The following is a 17,021-nucleotide window of genomic DNA, read 5'->3' on the forward strand; positions in this document are numbered from 1 at the left end:
ACCTTCTAGATGTTATCGGACCGAGGTGATCAAACTGTGATAGTGAAACGAGCCATTTCGTGGTAGTTGTGACGCTCAACACAATTTACCCACCAACAGTACAGACAGAGCAGGTTAAAGTGGACCCTGTGATATAAGCACAATAATGTGTTTACAACTTTTCTCACTGACAGAGAGGGAGGCAAACGTTCTGCACTGCAGGTTTAAAAAGCAAATTTTTTATTTTTTTTTATTTTTTTTTTAATAAAAATGACAAAATAGTTGTTCATTTTATGTCAATTCTAATAATTGATTCATTTTTGTGGCTGTATGGTTCAGATTGAATCCTTATACATACATATATATTTACCCGACCAACAAGCATGGTCTGTGTAGCCAAATTTTGGTATTCCTCTGCGATAGAGCTCGAACGTCCAAAAATGATGACTAATAATAACAATAAATAAGCCACAGTGATACATTGGGTGAAGTGTTCGTTCATTACAGCCAACATGGGCACTGTTTTTTGTTTTTTGTGTTAATATTTTTTCTCCATCCTGCTGTAAATACTCAAGTGCAACAAGAGTGTGTTAATCTGCCGATGAAAATAGCCCCCAACACATTCCTCAATTTCTCATTTTTGAGAAAGATTTGTTTAAAACCTGCAGTCAAAAACTGTATTTTTGTTTAATGAATTACTACTTCAGCTGCAGTAAATGGCCTTGAGGCTTTTATTTAACACTCTCAAACGACTGTCATTTTATTAGGCACTTTAGAAATTTGAGCATCCAATCTGAACAAAGGAGGTGTGGGCTGTCTCCTTTACTTCATTGTTAGCTGCTGATTAATCCTCACCCAGGAAATAATAACTACATGGAGCATGGAGGCTCCCAACAGAAGGGTTGAGCCAGACAATACTTTGGGGTCAGCACACACCTTTACTAAAAATCTGCTTGAAATCTGTTGGATAACAGTAGATTGAACTGCAGTTTCAGAACAACACAATGAAAAAAAAAACGAAAAAAAAAACATGAACAAAACCAACTCGGGTGTTTTAGTATTCCTGATTTTAGATTTTCTAATTTGCCATTCTGTTCCCTGAATTACTGGAAATATATGATGCTGTATATGTCAGCGTTTGAGACCCATAAACATGATATAATTGTCTATCAATTTCTGTTATTTTCTACCAAGCACACTGTATGCAGGCCACTAAATAATTTCTCCCCATTTGTCATTCCAGTCATGAATCATTAAAAAGTGCCTTTACAAGTACAACTTCAATAGACGGAGACCTAAATGATTAATGAATACAAAATGCTTTGCTGCCAAGATGAAATGGCTCCGAGCAGTGAAGTCCACGAATTTAACTGCTTTCTTGCGTATGCAGTCTGAAATAATGTTAAGTCTTAAATGTGCAGAAGCTCTTCAGGTCCGACAAGCAGAGACAAATATTTTTTACGTTGTTTAGACACGTGGGAGGACGTCAATTAAACAATACCGGCCTCGGCAGAAGTAATATGCCCCTTTGTTATTATCTGGACAATATATAACATCATACGAAGAAATGCTGACAAGGGGAAACAAAAGAGCCGCAGAAACCGACTGACGGGTGATTCTGCTCTGCCGCCGTCATTTAGAAACCGACGTCGTTGCGGATGACGCCTTTTCCTCTGATCTTTTCTTTGCATTTCTCCCACGCGTTTTAAGCAGGACGGACTGAGACAAAGGAAAAGATGTGCGTGAAGAGGCGAGGGTGGAGACGAGAATGAGAGAGGACTGGAACGTGTCTGCAGAGGATTTACTAACTTAGGATTTCACACCTGAAGATCCTCAGCTGTTGAGGCAAATTGGAAGGGAACATGAAAATAAGTTTTGACAGCCTGTGTCGCTCCTCCACGGGATCTTTCAGTCTGCTCGTTATCAAAGCCTCGTCAACTATTCGTCTCACTCTCTCTCTGCTGCTGCTGTTAAATGACGGACGTGAAATGTAGTGGCTTTTCCAACCTTTCATTTGTCCAGATACAAACTCGGAACAATCGGGCAACAAAGCACAAAAGACTGAGCCGCTGCCAATAAAACGCCAACGCTCACCAACTGGACTTCAACATTTCTTGAACAGTTTATTCTAAAAGGAAAAAGCCAGCAGCTCCTAATAATGAGGATAGGCAAGGAAGGGAAGAGGCATCAAATGTTTCTGGAGGTTGTGGGTTGGACTCATTTAAAGAAGAGCTTGAAAATGAATCCAACAACTCAAAAAGATCATGTTTAAGGTTAGAAATGGCAGGAAATGTCAAGCTGCAAGCTGTGGATGGTTTATAGAAGGCTGGCTGGACGAGAACTGGTTCAAAGCTGCAAATGTTATGATTTAATATTTATTTGATCTTGTTGGCTGATCTTAGCTCACCTCTGAACGGTTAAACTAATGAAACCAATGATTTTTGGTTTCATGAGGGAGTCCAAACACACACACACACACACACACACACACACACACACACACACACACACACACACACACACACACACACACACATATATATATAAATATAAATGCAGCAGCTTCTCTTTTTCTATACAGTTTTGTACATTAGTTAGAAATAGAAAACTATACTAAATGAATGCGTTACATGCTGTAGTTCATTCACTGTATTCAGCTTGTTTCAAGGTGCCTCTGACAGCAATTATAGCCTCAGGTATCTTTGAAGCTTCCTCTGCCAGCTGTGCACACCTGGATTTAAGCAATTTCCACCCGCTTGCCTGCTGTGTTGGCCTGGATAGAAAATTGTTGGTAAATTGCCGTCGTCATTTTTAAACCGATTTGCAGGTGGCTGCGAGTCCCATTCAGGCCTTTGGCAGGTTGAAGACATTCAGAATAACATTAAGAGTCTCGTCACAAAACTAATCGAGCGTCGTCACAGCAGTGTTATTTGGAGTGTTTTATTGAATCTCACGTCGTGTCCTAGTTTAATGTATTTAGAGCTTTTTCAGTAAATGACGTGAAAAGGAGGTGGAATTTAAAACCCGGTGAGTTTGCACAGCTGTTCAGTTAAATTAAGCGATCTTAAACTGACGGCAAATGTGAAAACGCCAAAATCACGTGTCTTTGAAGTGCTTCCTTGCCTTCCTTCCATGTGCTGGTTAATTACGACATAATATCAGGGCCGCAAAGTTAGAGTTTTTTATTTTGCACGGTATTGAATTTTTACATCGACAAAATATGCATAACAAAGACTTTTACTTTTTCTTCCAACAGAATCACGGTGTGTGTGAATCATGATTGAAGCAGCTAAATCACTGTCTTTGTTGTAGATGGAGTCAGTCTGGAGGGAACGGTGGTGCACAGAGCCGAATGCAGACCCGCCGTCACCGACAAATACATGAAGATGAAGAAGTGAGTGAACTCGGACGCCACGGTTTAATTCTTACAGTCACCTCAACTCATAGAATATACTGGACCTCTACAGATGCATTGGATTAGAACAAAGGGAGGCAGCAACAACAACAACAACAACAACAAAAAGGATCGACTGCGAATTAAAATACAGCAAACTGATGTTACACCTAAATTCAAACAAAGCCAACAGATATTTTGCAGAAAAATATGAATGAAAATGCTATAAAATCTCTCCGGTGTCATTATCGTACATCAAGTGTTTACTTGAAATTAAAATATCATCACAGCCTTTCATTAACGCTAATAAAAGCATTCATATTTTTAAGCAGCACCTGAAAGTAATGACTGACCATGGTTGGATTTTCAATACGATTTTGGGGAATAGCAATTGCACAAATGTACGAAGCAGCCAGGCCAGCATTTTGTTTTCATGAACTCTGCTGTTGAAATTTGCCTCTTTCACCCGAGACAGCTCAAAATCTAGTGAAGTGTTGTGAATTAATTCTGACGGGAGTAATGAGGTTGCCAAAATGTTGACATGTCTGTGCTACTGGTTATTTTGTGTACATCAAAACACTCGAGCCCACTCTGCTTTTTATGTTTTTTGACTGGTTTCTGTCTCCTCTTTATTGGAATATGTTGTTCCAGCCAGAGTTGGTGGATGGCATTGCTATAGCAACCGCATCCGTGTTGCAGATGCACTGCTACAATACAACCAAAGGCAAACGCACAACGCAGTTTGCATTAGCGTGTGAGACCATTTCTGCGTCTGTGCCATCAAATCAATGAACACTAAAGGACAAAGCACTTTCACGGCTGAAGTGGACAAAAAAAATGTTTCCCTCCCGACCTTCAAACCCTTTTCTGGTGCCGTTCTCTGTTGTCCGCCCTCCAAAAGACAGGTTTCTGTGCTGGTCACCTGGCTGCCATTTACCTCAGACATGACAGGAAGGAGAGATCGGTCTGCTGCAGAGTGCAGGCTGAACTTAGAGATTCATCCAAACTCCTCACTTCTTTGATCCAGTTTTATATTTTACCATTTGGACAACTGACCCTCCGTCTCTGCAGACTACTGGATATGAAGGACATTATGTTGTCATGGTGCCATCAGTGTGTGTGTGTGTGTGGCGACGATTGTATTTGCGTTTATACGTTGTCATTATTATTGTATTTATGATGCACATGTTTTGATTATGTTTCTAAAGATGGTGGATGAACTATGTCTCACCTACAAAGACTAAATACAAAAGAGGTGGTGGATGTAGCCACAGAAATCGTCTGTAATGCATCAGTCAGCGTTACTGCTGGCTGGTAATGGTCGGTATATTGAAGCCTTTACAAAACAGCCAGACTGCTCAGTTCACTGGAACTTCATTTTGCGAGTTTTTCACACAGGCTACTGTGGGCGGCGGCCAACACAACAACAAATCCCCCCTCTCACGAAGAACAACAACACAGCCCTCCGCCGACTCTCCACCAATCGCGGCGCAGTTTCTAGAGTCATGACATGTTCAATGACACTTCATTAACTACAGAAATAAAAAGAAAAGGGGACCATTCGAATGAACGCAGTGACATTTACAAAAGCCAAAACAAACTTGTCGGCCGGGCCGTGGTCCTGACTGTCTAAATAAAATGTGTCCAGTGATAGGCCGAGTCAGGATGAATGAAAGTCAACAGAAAATAAACCGATATGTCAGAATGTGTTTGAACAGAGCAGCTGTTTCTTATTTGGTCTGTTGAACCTCAAGGTGCCGACAGTCGCCTTCGTACCGACGGCCACGTCTGTCAGCGGAGATCACGTTAACCACAGGAACACAAAGCAAACTTTCTCTCTCTCTCTCTGTGTGTGTGTGTGTGTGTGTGTGTGTGTGTGTGTGTGTGTGTGTGTGTGTGTGTGTGTGTGTGTGTGTGTGTGTGTGTGTGTGTGTCAGGCTGAAGATGAAAGAGTCCATCAAGCCTCAGCGGTTGTCGCAGCAGCTGGAGAGAGCCGTCACTACCATGTTCAAGCCTGTGGCCAACCACGATTTCAATGTGAGGAGTAATACGAGCAAAGCTGTATATGCGTGTGTTTATAACCAGTGTAATTCAGAAACATGATGTCACTCGATTAATTCTTGGTCTCACAGTGTTCTTCAGTTTATGTGACGTTTACAGCTGAATTGATGACGGCGTTTTAACGTCTTTGCTGTTGAGTCCAGATTGCTTTCCACCCTCGGTACGATTGATTTGGGCAGAACTGAAACCAAGTGTATTTTTAATTTTTTATAAATGTCTTAAGTTGATTTATCAGTGGATGGACAAAATAATGGCGCTCGAATCAAGAAGACTGGTCTTTTTTTTTTTTTTTTTTAACATTTACACGACTGATATTACAACTCGAGGCGTTGCTGTCACTATCATGTCGTGATTTCAAGGTGGAGTATGAGAAGAAGAAGAAGTCCGAAGGGAAGATGGTGAGAGCCGAGCGGCAGGTCGTGTTGGACATGCTCTTCTCTGCCTTCGAGAAGCACCAGTACTATAACATCAAGGACCTGGTGGACATCACCAAACAGCCTGTGGTGAGCAGCGTGCCCACACGCAAACACGCATGTCAAACATGCACACGCAAAAAGCAGACCAAAAAAAAAAATACACCTGCCCACTATCCACCTTGCTCTGTTAAATTTGAAGAAATCGCCCACCGCATGACGTTCATGCCGGCTTACGCTCTCTGCGGTGGCTGAAATTTGGGCCAACATGTTTGCGCGGACACACAAACATGGGATGAATCGATACAGCGCAGTGGACTCGCTCCAGCTCGCAGTGAACAGCATTGTGTAGGTGCTGATGAGACCTCGGAGGCCCTCCTCTCCCTCTGATTGCATCTGATTGCATAACCATCGGCTGAGTAGGAGTCAACCGCCCCGATACACTCCACAACCATCATTTCTCTCCTGAAGCACTTGGCTAGCACTCAAATTAACTGAACTAAAGTAACCGAAAAGCCCATTATGAAAAGTCTTGAAGCGCATTGCTGTGATTCAATCAGGTGGCGAGTCGGCATCTTCACAAGCTCAACAGAGACACTCGGTGGTCGATGCGGAGTATTGATCTCTTAACGAGCAGCTCTGCTCTCACGCTGACAAAGACCCGTCTTCCACAGCTCCTGCTCGGCATTTAGAAATAAGGTCTGGGTTTTTATCCCCGTCGGTAAAAATCAAAGTGCACTGACACTGCGGGTTAGAATACGAGCAGTCACAGCAGCACCCTTTTAAAGGAGATTTGATGAGATCGCATTTGTTTGAGATCTTGTTCTTCCGTTCAGAGCGAAAAAAAAACCTCCAGAGAGCAGGGTTTCAAACGGGGGTCGGGCGTGGATGATGAGCGAAGGAATATCGAGTGGTGCTGAGTGACAGAGGAAAATGTGTTTTGCATTTACTCTCTATTTACATGGGATTAGAGGGCATAGAAAAACAAATGTTTCTTTCATGACAGAATAGGTTTAAGTTTGTTTGACCCCACTGGACAAGCTAGCTGGTTCCACCTTTATTTTTGACATTTCATCCGTCACCATCTTTTTTGTTTGATCAGGAAAAATGTTTTTTACTTTCGTGAAAGAAGTTGAAGTTGCTTTTTTTTTTTTTTAAACCAACCGTCTGTGGTATTGCAGTTTAAGGCACATTGGCCTCACTTTTCAGCGCCCGAAGCTGCTTACTTTTATATTCAGTCTATGTATGCAAGTCATAACCAAGACAACAAAGAGGCGTTTTAAACATTTACACATTAAACAACTCTTTGACACCACCTACAAAGATTCTGCTGAAGTTTGTGGAAAGGGACTCGCTCATATAAATGTCTCTACATTAATAACAAGATCACAGCTGTTCAATAAACTAACGGCTGTAGAAGGAAACTACAACAACACGAGGTGCAGCACCAACACGGAAATTAAATAAATAAGTCCCTCACCTTATCATCTCCAGTTCAACATCGCCTACCTTTTTAATTAAAGTCTTTCAAAGCTGAGGAATCCATCGTTGACAGTCCGGCTCGTGGGTCACGTTCATCGTCATGGCGATCAGGATTGACTGGAGAGACGTCACGTGAGAAGAGATGTGTAAACGCGGGATCCATATTTTACTATCGTGTTGGCGAGATAGCCTCTACTGTGTACGACTAAGAGAACTGAGTGTCACAAAATGATCACATTATCATAGATTGAGGTCAATCAGGGTAAAATTACCGCACACAAGAATTTGTTTTCACACATTTGGCAACACTGAGTTCATGCGACAGATTTACAGGAGAGGGAAAACGTTTTTCTCAACTGGCTCAGCAAAAAAGGGAACCGTTTCTTTTGTATATTGCAATGGTGTCCACATTTAGGGAAATACTTGCACTCGGCAACATTTAAACTCTTATTTAAAAAAAAAAAAAAAAATTGTACCACAAACTGAAAAAAGTGGTTTTCATTCATTCTTTTTTGTTTTTAAAATGTTTCTATCAGGCTGGTTTTTAAGTGACAAATATGTACAAACTTGCATATTTGGCCGCAGGAACGTCCTCCTTCAGTGTCCAGCAACAGTCTGCCGACGTAGATGAGCTCCACAGCTTTCCCTAGTCCATGTGAGATTACTGGAGAAGAAGGAAAAAAAAAAAAAAAAAGCTGTGGTAAATAAAAAAATATAACATATTTAGGTTCAGTGTGCAAAACTATATAATAAACAAATACATTAAGTTTTTGAATGAGACTAAATCTTTGTGAAACCAGTCCTGTTTTCTGAAAATGTCTATCAATCTCATATCTCCCACAATCTAAGGCCAAGGAAGATGGCTAACGTAGCTTAGCACAAAGACAAGAAAAAGGGTGAAACAGCTGCCATGTTATCAGCACCTCCGACTCATTGAACTGAACGATTTTATCTCTCCGCGTAAAAAGAAACAACAACTGACAAAGTAAATAATTCACAAAGTAGCAAACAATTTCTTTCAGATCTCTGCTGGTATGAACTGGTGTAGTTGTCGCTGTGCTTCTCTTGGTTTAGTTTACAATTAGTTTCCACACCGCCGTCTGAAGTTCTTTCTCTCCCGTCTGGTGCAGACGTACCTCAAAGAAATCATAAGGGACATCGGGACGTACAACAGCAAGGGAGCCCGAAAAAGCACCTGGGAGCTGAAGCCGGAGTACCGACACTACCAATCAGCCGAGGAAGAGGAGGAGATGCAGACCGGCTAGTAGCAGCAGAGGTCCTCCGAGCACGGGCAACACATGTAACACATGTAACACATGCAACACCTGTAACTCATGCAACTCATGCAACACCTGTAACACATGCAACACATGTAACACCTATAACACATGCAACACATGCAACTCATGCAACACCTGTAACACATGCAACACATGTAACACCTATAACACATGCAACACATGCAACTCATGCAACACATGTAACACATGCAACACATGTAACTCATGCAACACCTGTAACACATGCAACACATGCAACTCATGCAACACATGTAACACATGCAACACATGTAACACCTATAACACATGCAACACATGCAACTCATGCAACACCTGTAACACATGCAACACATGTAACACCTATAACACATGCAACTCATGCAACACATGTAACACATGCAACACCTGTAACACCTATAACACCTATAACACATGCAACACATGTAACACGTAACGCATGCAACACATGTAACTCATGCAACACCTGTAACACCTGTAACACATGTAACTCATGCAACACCTGTAACATGTAATGCATGCAACATGTAACTCATGCAACACATGTAACTCATGCAACACCTGTAACACATAGAACACATGCAACACATGTAACTCATGCAACACATGTAACACATGTAACATGTAACACATGTAACTCATGCAACACCTGTAACACCTGTAACATGTAATGCATGCAACACATGTAACTCATGCAACACATGTAACACATGTAACACATGTAACACATGCAACCTTCAGCAGTCTCAGCCTTATTTTCTGGTTTGTGATTTGTAAGTCGGACATTATTGTTGGGTGGAAGAAAAAAAAAAAAGTCCGCTGTGCACGAGTAATCGACGAACTTTGACAAATAAACATTTTGTTTAGCGAGGGAGCTTTCAAGCTAGATTTAAGTTTTTGGAAGTTGAGGACTGCATGTCTGATATTATGTTATCACAAGATGCTGCTCCTTGATATGCTGGCGTCAGAGCCCCTTTTATTTATTATCCCCCCAAACTGTCCCTTTTTCCAGTCAGACCTATTTTGTTTTACAGCAGAAAATCACAGGTGGAACTGATAACAATAACGATGCCTCTGTTGTAGTAGTTACTGCAACACTTTAATGCAATTAATGCCGTTATTAGTCACGCCTGTGTTTGACACATCAAAGTGTCGGCTGTGAATAATCTTTCGCTCCAAACGGCTGCTGGACTCGACAGCTAAACGGTAATTATCGTTATTATTATTATTGCCTTGTTTGTTCAACTGGTACACGTCAAGTATGAATGTTCTTTGTGATTGAAATAATAATAATAAAAAAAAAAAAACCCTCCTCTGTCAGTGGATTTCTACAGCTGCAATAAATGAGATGAAAACGAAGAGATTAACGAGCGAAAATGGCTGGAAACTCACCTCCAGCCGTGCAGAGCGTTACTATGGCAACAGCCTTAAACTATATTTACTATGACTCACACTCAGCATCAGCCTGCTGCTGCTGCTGCTGAGTGTCTGACCGCACCCCTTAACTACTCGTGTGTCAGCGGGGTTTTATTCATTAGCCGTCAGAAGGCAAACTATATATATATATATATATAATGAGGAGCATTAATCAAGAGACCGACAAATACACTTCGAGGCTACTTTGTAATCCTGTCTGGTTTTGTGCAGTTGATTTCTGCTCGATCAAACATGATTTGTTATATTTTCCTGAGGCATCAGCAGAACCTTCTTATGATTCTGTTTAAAAAAAAAAAAAAAAAAAAATCTAATTTACCTGGCAGGGCTCCAGTCATCTTTTGTTGGGAGTCATTAGCCTCGGGGTTCACTCACTTCCTCTCGCCTACACTGTCAGTGTTGGATTTATTAAAAAAAAAAAAAAAAAAAAGCAATGATTTGTGTCTTTGCCTCATATTGCAACTCTGATGAAGATCTGATCGTATTTCCAACCTAATCTACACATAAATATAGATGTTGTGGCCACTGCAGTTGTTGGTCTCAACTGTCGGGGTCTCCCTGTATTGGATTTCTCGTTTCCTTCTTTTAAAGACAATTGTAACATTCACCATCTTTACTGACTATCGTCAATAATCACTAATCTGATTATATCGGTCCCTGCGCTGGTTCAACCCGTCATTGGGTATCACGTGAGTGACTCCGTTTTATAATCTGTACTGTGGTTTGTTTTGTTTTTTCCCCCCTCAGTTTCTCGCCCAGTCAATCAGCGTGGACTAAAGCGAATCACATTTCACTGCAGCGATCACGTCAAACACTCGTAAAAAAAAAAAAAAAATAAAACTTCAGTCACGAACAAACTTAAAAGTTACAGAAGCTTCTTCGTACGCGGAGTCGCTCCTGGTGATGGAAAAGCGAAGAAGATCTGCAGAAACACGAGGGTCTCAAGAGTTTAACCCTGAAAGGGAGGAAAAGATCCCTTTTAAAGATCAACGCTGTTCGCAAAGCATCTTATTCCTCAGGAGGAAAAGTGTTAGAAGAAAGGAGGACTTTTAAGAGGCTTTCAGGAGGAGGAGGAGGAGGAGAAAATGATGCAGAGAGCCGGAGGGAGGAGAAACACTGCGAGATAACGAACCGCTGCAGATCACTGTGTGCGCGAGGGGACGATCTCCTTAGATGATCTCATTAGAGACACGCTCGCATCTCCCGCTCAACACTGTGAGACACGAACACCACACATGAAAGAGATCACAGCACTGACATATTTGGCAACTGGAAACATCCGACCGCTGCGGCGATGACTCGGCTCGGTCGCGACCTCCATCAAGCGGGGATCCCGCGAACAAAAACGGGTGTTTTCACCAGCCTCGTATTATGGGGTGCAGTTTGGTTCGTGTCCGCTAGATGTCACTGTTCATCGTGCGCCCATGATCAAAGACTGCATTTCTTTTGATGAACCAATCACATTTAAACGGTTGCGTCATGTGTTCCTTCCTTGCTCAGAGGGTTTTCTGCATCACTCCTTACCTTGGACTCTTTGCTAGAAATTGCCCAGAGTTTTTTTTATTTATTCCCCCCCCCCAAAAGGTTTGCGAATATGAACCGAGGTGTGACGTGGGTGAGACACCGTGGACACAAACGGAAGACGGGGAAAGAGACAATTCTGATAAATCAATGCAAACTCACCCGATCTCTGGATTTCTCTGCAGAAGCTCCGCTGAAGGCGTCACAGCACAAACACTTTCCCAACAAAACTCGCTTCATCAATAAAAGTAACTCCTCCAGTCAGCAACTCTTTAACCTCTCGCCGTCAAAACAAACCACAACAAATTTCTGTAAAGTAGTCTGTAAAGTCACAGGAAGTAAATACATTAAAAAAAAAAAAAAAATCATGCAGTATTTAAAAAAAATATTCTCTCAAGTTTGCAATTTTTTGATTAACGTCACAACATTTCTTTCCAAGAGGATGACACACAAGTTTGTACTCAAAACTATTGGAAGTAAATTAAGACCTTTGGTAGAACCGGGACTCATGTCAGCAACATGTATTGGGGAGGGGGCAGCAAAGAGAAGTATAGCAATGGGATTTTGGTGTTGGCATTAATAAAAGCTCAAATATTAAATCGACCTTTTGTCATGTTGGGAGGACTCGAAGCCCGAACATTACACCGATAGCATTTCTTCTGAAAAGTACCTGCGACTGACGGGGAGTAATTTAAAAACTCAAAATGAGATGCGCGTGTAACAAAATCTAATGTCAGTGAAGGCATCTCTGTGGAACAGGACAGATTACAGATCGGCGGTCGCTTAACGGTCAAAGGGGCGGAAAATCTGAAACGGCCTTTTTAGGGGAACGGATTGGATCTAAAACTCAAATCTATTTTTTTTTTAAGTATCGTTCACAACCACAGAAAATGCCCAAAATACAGAAAAACAAAAAGTAGTTGTACGTGATTTTATTTTCACACTTCAAAATTAAACCAGAATTTTTGTTTTGTCGTCCGGGGAATCTTATTTAATGCAGCCGTGAACCCCCCCCCCCCCCCCCCGACGCCGGGGGGGTTTCAACTCGTATGGATCTAAAATGCAAGACAGAATAAAAAATAAATCATCTTCTTTCAATCGTAGCGTCTCTCACTGTCCTGACGTTTATTTTCAATCACAAAAACAAAAATCAAATCACAGCAAAAGCCAAGGAGGGGGAAAAAAAAAGAAAAAAAAAAGGAGCAGTTAAAAACTGTAGCCGGGGACCGATCGCGTTTGATTCCCCCTCCCCCCCGCCCCCGCTTGGGGAGCGGTGCCGTGAGCCAAAATGTGAATGGATTGGAAATATCGGACAAGAATGATCCGCTCAAGACATGATGCAAAAAAATCCTTCTGTCTGCTTTAGGGGGCCGTTTGGGAAGCAGCAGTCAAGTCGACCAGCAGATGTACTTTTCAGGTAATTACTGTAAGAAAGAGGAACACGCGTTATACATCGAAACATCCGGATTAAATATATCATCCAACTAAAACACATTTTCTAGTCTAGATTAGAAAAAAAAAAGTTCTCTTTTACTGGCTGCGTCAAGTCAAAATATATATATATATATATATTTTTTTAAATCCTCCATCTTTCTTCACGATATGCCGAGTATACTTACGCATTTCTCAACAATTAGACCGTCTTTGAAGAAGAGCATGAACGGTGTGATCTCGTCCTCGCGGTAGTCCAGCAGGGCCACCATGCCATCTGATGACATAGAATTACCGGTGTAGAACTGCAGGGAAACCGACGGGGAAGAAAAAAAAAAAAAACAAAAAAAAAACACGGTCAACAAAAACGAGCGCGAACGGAGACGTCGCGACGTCTCGGGACGGCGGCCGGTTTGTGAAGTGCCCCGACTCGCGTCCGCTGTCAGAACGAGCCGACTTCGACTCTTCATAGCTACCTGGTAGTTCTTGATGTTTGATATGATCTTCTTGACTTCCTTTTGGACTTCGGTCGTGAATTTCTCCACTCTCTCCGGGTTGCTTTCTTGCAGCTTGGACTTGATGCTGGACACACAAAAGAGTGATGGTTCGTCGTCGTTGGACAGCATTCTCACGCGGTTACAGGGTTACGGGCGGGGGGGGGGGGGGAAAGGAGCACCAGTACAAATAACCTAAAAACTCCCAGCTACTTTGTTGACACCGTCTACGGGGACAAATGCAAATCAATTCTAAATCGGGAGCGTCTGGTCTCGGCGGCTCGAGCCCCCAGCGCCGATACTCACAGCTTCACGTAGTCTTTGATGTGACTCAGGTACGTCTTCTTGTCGTAGGCCGCCTCCCTGAGGGCGTGGTTGAGGATGATGTCCACGCCGGAGACGCTCGCCGACTCGGAAGACTCGACCTGCTCTTCGGCGGAGGCGTTGGCTGAAATCAAGGCGTCATCGAACCCCTCTTTCCTGATGACGACCTGGACGCGCGAAGCGAAGAAGAGAAAGCAGAGCGCGTTCCAAATTCAAAAGAAGTCGAAAACCGAAGCCGGTTTACATCCAAATTTGAACATTTCGCATCCGCGAGCCGAATGCCGACCGAACACCGGGACTCCTGCGTCTGCTGCACGCTTGTTTGCGGAGGCGAAATCGGAACGAGCGGTTCAACAAGCGTCATGTCGGCGCCGCGGCTTCTCAAACTCGGATTCCGCTTCAATATTAAAAATCTATCGGGACAGAGAGCGCCAACCGGCGGGACCCGGCCGGCGCGAGGGACGACCGGAGGCTTTGAGATGGCTCGGCCGAGGCCGACGGCCACGCGGCAAAACATTTGGGGGAAGCGTTCCGACTTCGTAATCTCAAATTTCCACACCGGTGGAAATGGGGAGTTCCCGCGCGGGTCCGGTCGGTTTAGGCGGGACGACTCGACTCGACTCGTCTCCGCCACCGCGGTTCGTCCCGACGGCGGCGACGTCGCCGTGCGAAAGCGACGTCTTTCGCGCCGTCCGTCCGCTCCGTCCGAAGCTTGACGAGTGAAAGCTCCGACAGCTGAGCGCGCAGGTTTGTTCGAGCGTCGCCTTGTTTGTGAGGAAACAAGAAGTTTGTGTGAAATTCTGCGAGTTAAAAAACAACAACAACCTGCCCTTTCCACCGGAGGGCAGATTTGGAGAAGACGGCCGGGGAACAAAAACAACAACAACACAACAAAACGCGTATAATTTTATTAGTGGTCTGATTATCCTTCGACTCGTTTTCGTAAAGCAGGACGCTGGAAAGAAGAAGTGTACTAAACTTTATCTGCATTAAACCCCGACGAACTGCGTCTTCAGACGGCTTTTCTTTTTGTTGTTGTTGCTTTATGTCCACATCTCCCTTTAGAAAGACGTGTCGATCTTCTGCTGTGCCAACAGTAGATCAGGTTCGTCTCCGTTTCCACACGGAAGGAATTTTCCATGACACACCTACGTCCCACGGTTGACACGGCTTGGTTTGTGAGGGCGGGGGAGGGGGGGGGGGGTGTCCCAGCTCACTTTGGGGGAAGGCAGGGTTCACCCTGGACAGGTCGCCGGTCCGTCGCAGGGACAACACAAGAGACAGACAGCAACAAAAGACCATTCGCGCTCTCATTCGCAAACAACGCCCGACCACCGAGCCGCTGGAAAGACGAAAATGAGTTAATTGCTACGGTATTATTACGTTTTAACAAAAGCGCGACAACCAGCGCTCACTTCAAAAAGTACAAGTCGCGTTTCTGCATTTTGTGTCTCACAAACCAACTTTTGATTCTTGTCAGATCAAACTAAAATACCCTCCTTGTCTTCCTCAGATTTTTTTTTTTTTTTTTAACTTCTTTTCAATGTTTTTCCTTTCCTATCGTTTAATCAAGGACGATACACGGACACTTCGTTTCCTGTAATTACTCTACAAGTCTGTGCCGTACAAAAAAAGAAAAAGAAATGTTTTCACAGTGAAAACGAGCCGAGCCGAGCCGAACCGCTGTCCCCCGATCGATCCTCTTTTTCCTCGGACAAGACTTTTGAGTTTTGGTCCGGGCCGGAGTCCGAGGCACCTTTTACACCAAAAAAAAAAAAAAAAAAAAAAGGTCCGAACCAAACGACTGCGGTTGTGAAAGCACCCCGACGACCAGCAAGATCACAAACACCTTCATATTAATTATACTTGAGAGAGTTGGGGGGGGGGGGGGCACTCTGGGTCAAGTGGTGAATCGTCCTCTTCAGTACGGCCTATCATTTAGCAAACCATGAAGGGGGGGGGGGGGGGAACAAAAAACCTATCTTCAGAGACATTCATCTCCATCTACCACGGACTCACCTTTCCTTCAACTTCGTAGAAGATCCCGTTTTCCGATTCTTTCATTTTGAAGCTATCCGAGAACATCTCATCACCTGGAAAAAGAGGGGACACACAAAAAAAAAAAAAGAAGAAGAAGAGAAGAAGCATTTTGAGTTTGAGACCGGACAAACATCTGGCTGCGGGATGGAGGATAAGGATCACATGCAGCGGGCCAGCGAGCGAGCGGAAGTGAAAACCGATTACGAGTCAGGGTCTAATGTGGTTTTTTTTAATTTTTTTTTTAGGAATTGAATAAACCGAATATATATATATATTAAAAAAAAAAAAAAAAAAAAAAAAAGGGGCCCGCGATCTGCCGGGACAAAACTAACACCGCAGCTAACAGCTACATGATGATGATGTTACTTCACCGTTACATTAATATCCTTAAAAACAAAAACAAAAAACTCCCCGATCCGTATTTACATCGACCCGCGCACTTTCCCACTTTTTAAAACAAACTTTCCAACAGTTTAAAAAAAACAAAACCCCACGACCGACAAAGCTGTGAAGCCGTACCGGCTAGCCAGCAGGGCGGCTAACAACCGAGACGTTTCCATCGTCTCCGGTTAGCATGTGGCTAACAGCTAAGTTCCGATCCATGACAACACGAGTTAGCTCGCTTTTAGCATCCCGTCTCGGCTACAACGTCCCAAACACGGGGCCGAAAAAAAAAAAACAACCCCAAAAAAACACATAAACCCGGCAGCGACAGAGCGGCGCTCCTCGGTAAACGCGTGCGGAACCTCAAATCCCGTTGACTCACCGCTGATCATGCACTTGTAGATGATCATTTTGGCCGCTTTAGGTGTTGTATCTTCCGGAGACGAGAGAGGAGGCCGACCGCTCAAACTGCACGGGAGAGGAAAAAGACCGATCAGGCCGCGAGGCACCGCATTTACGTCCTGCTGACGTCACCGCGGGTCGCCCTCCCGCGCTCTGCTGCCGCTCTTGACGCGGTGGCCTGAATGCGGTACTGCACCCGCATTGTCCGTCCGCTCTTAAAGACGCCGCATCGACGCAAAGATTAAAAGTAGCGGTGGAACGCAGCCAAGTACGTTTACTTCAATTAATACAAGCTCGAAGTACCTGTACTTTGTCTGGGTGTTTCCGTTTTATGCAGCTTTATACTTCCACTTTACTACAAATA

General features: G+C 43.5%; 2 protein-coding genes across 2 annotated transcripts in view; one reads left to right on the top strand and one right to left on the bottom strand.

Annotated features, from left to right (window-relative positions):
• Positions 1-9,833, top strand: part of LOC138620867 (general transcription factor IIF subunit 2-like) — a 41,075-nt gene extending 31,242 nt beyond the window's left edge. Inside the window, exons 5-8 of the mRNA XM_069698457.1 lie at positions 3,292-3,373; positions 5,311-5,410; positions 5,794-5,937; positions 8,460-9,833. Of these exons, the coding sequence (XP_069554558.1) occupies positions 3,292-3,373; positions 5,311-5,410; positions 5,794-5,937; positions 8,460-8,594 (461 nt within the window). The 3' untranslated portion in view covers positions 8,595-9,833. The remainder of the gene's footprint in view (positions 1-3,291; positions 3,374-5,310; positions 5,411-5,793; positions 5,938-8,459) is intronic.
• Positions 9,834-12,499: 2,666 nt separating this feature from the next.
• Positions 12,500-16,747, bottom strand: tpt1 (tumor protein, translationally-controlled 1). The gene is made up of 6 exons (XM_069698458.1): positions 16,638-16,747; positions 15,851-15,924; positions 13,814-13,998; positions 13,490-13,595; positions 13,202-13,318; positions 12,500-13,006 (listed from the first exon to the last, which is right to left on the bottom strand). Exons 1-6 carry the CDS (start codon positions 16,663-16,665, stop codon positions 13,004-13,006), a joined length of 513 nt encoding a protein of 170 aa, XP_069554559.1. The 5' UTR covers positions 16,666-16,747; the 3' UTR covers positions 12,500-13,003.
• Between the last annotated feature and the right edge of the window lie 274 nt (positions 16,748-17,021).

Source organism: Brachyistius frenatus, unplaced genomic scaffold (assembly GCF_029030835.1).
Source record: "Brachyistius frenatus isolate BFR_SWC_R1_liver_20210118 unplaced genomic scaffold, ASM2903083v1 Contig_27, whole genome shotgun sequence".
Taxonomy (NCBI): domain Eukaryota; kingdom Metazoa; phylum Chordata; class Actinopteri; family Embiotocidae; genus Brachyistius; species Brachyistius frenatus.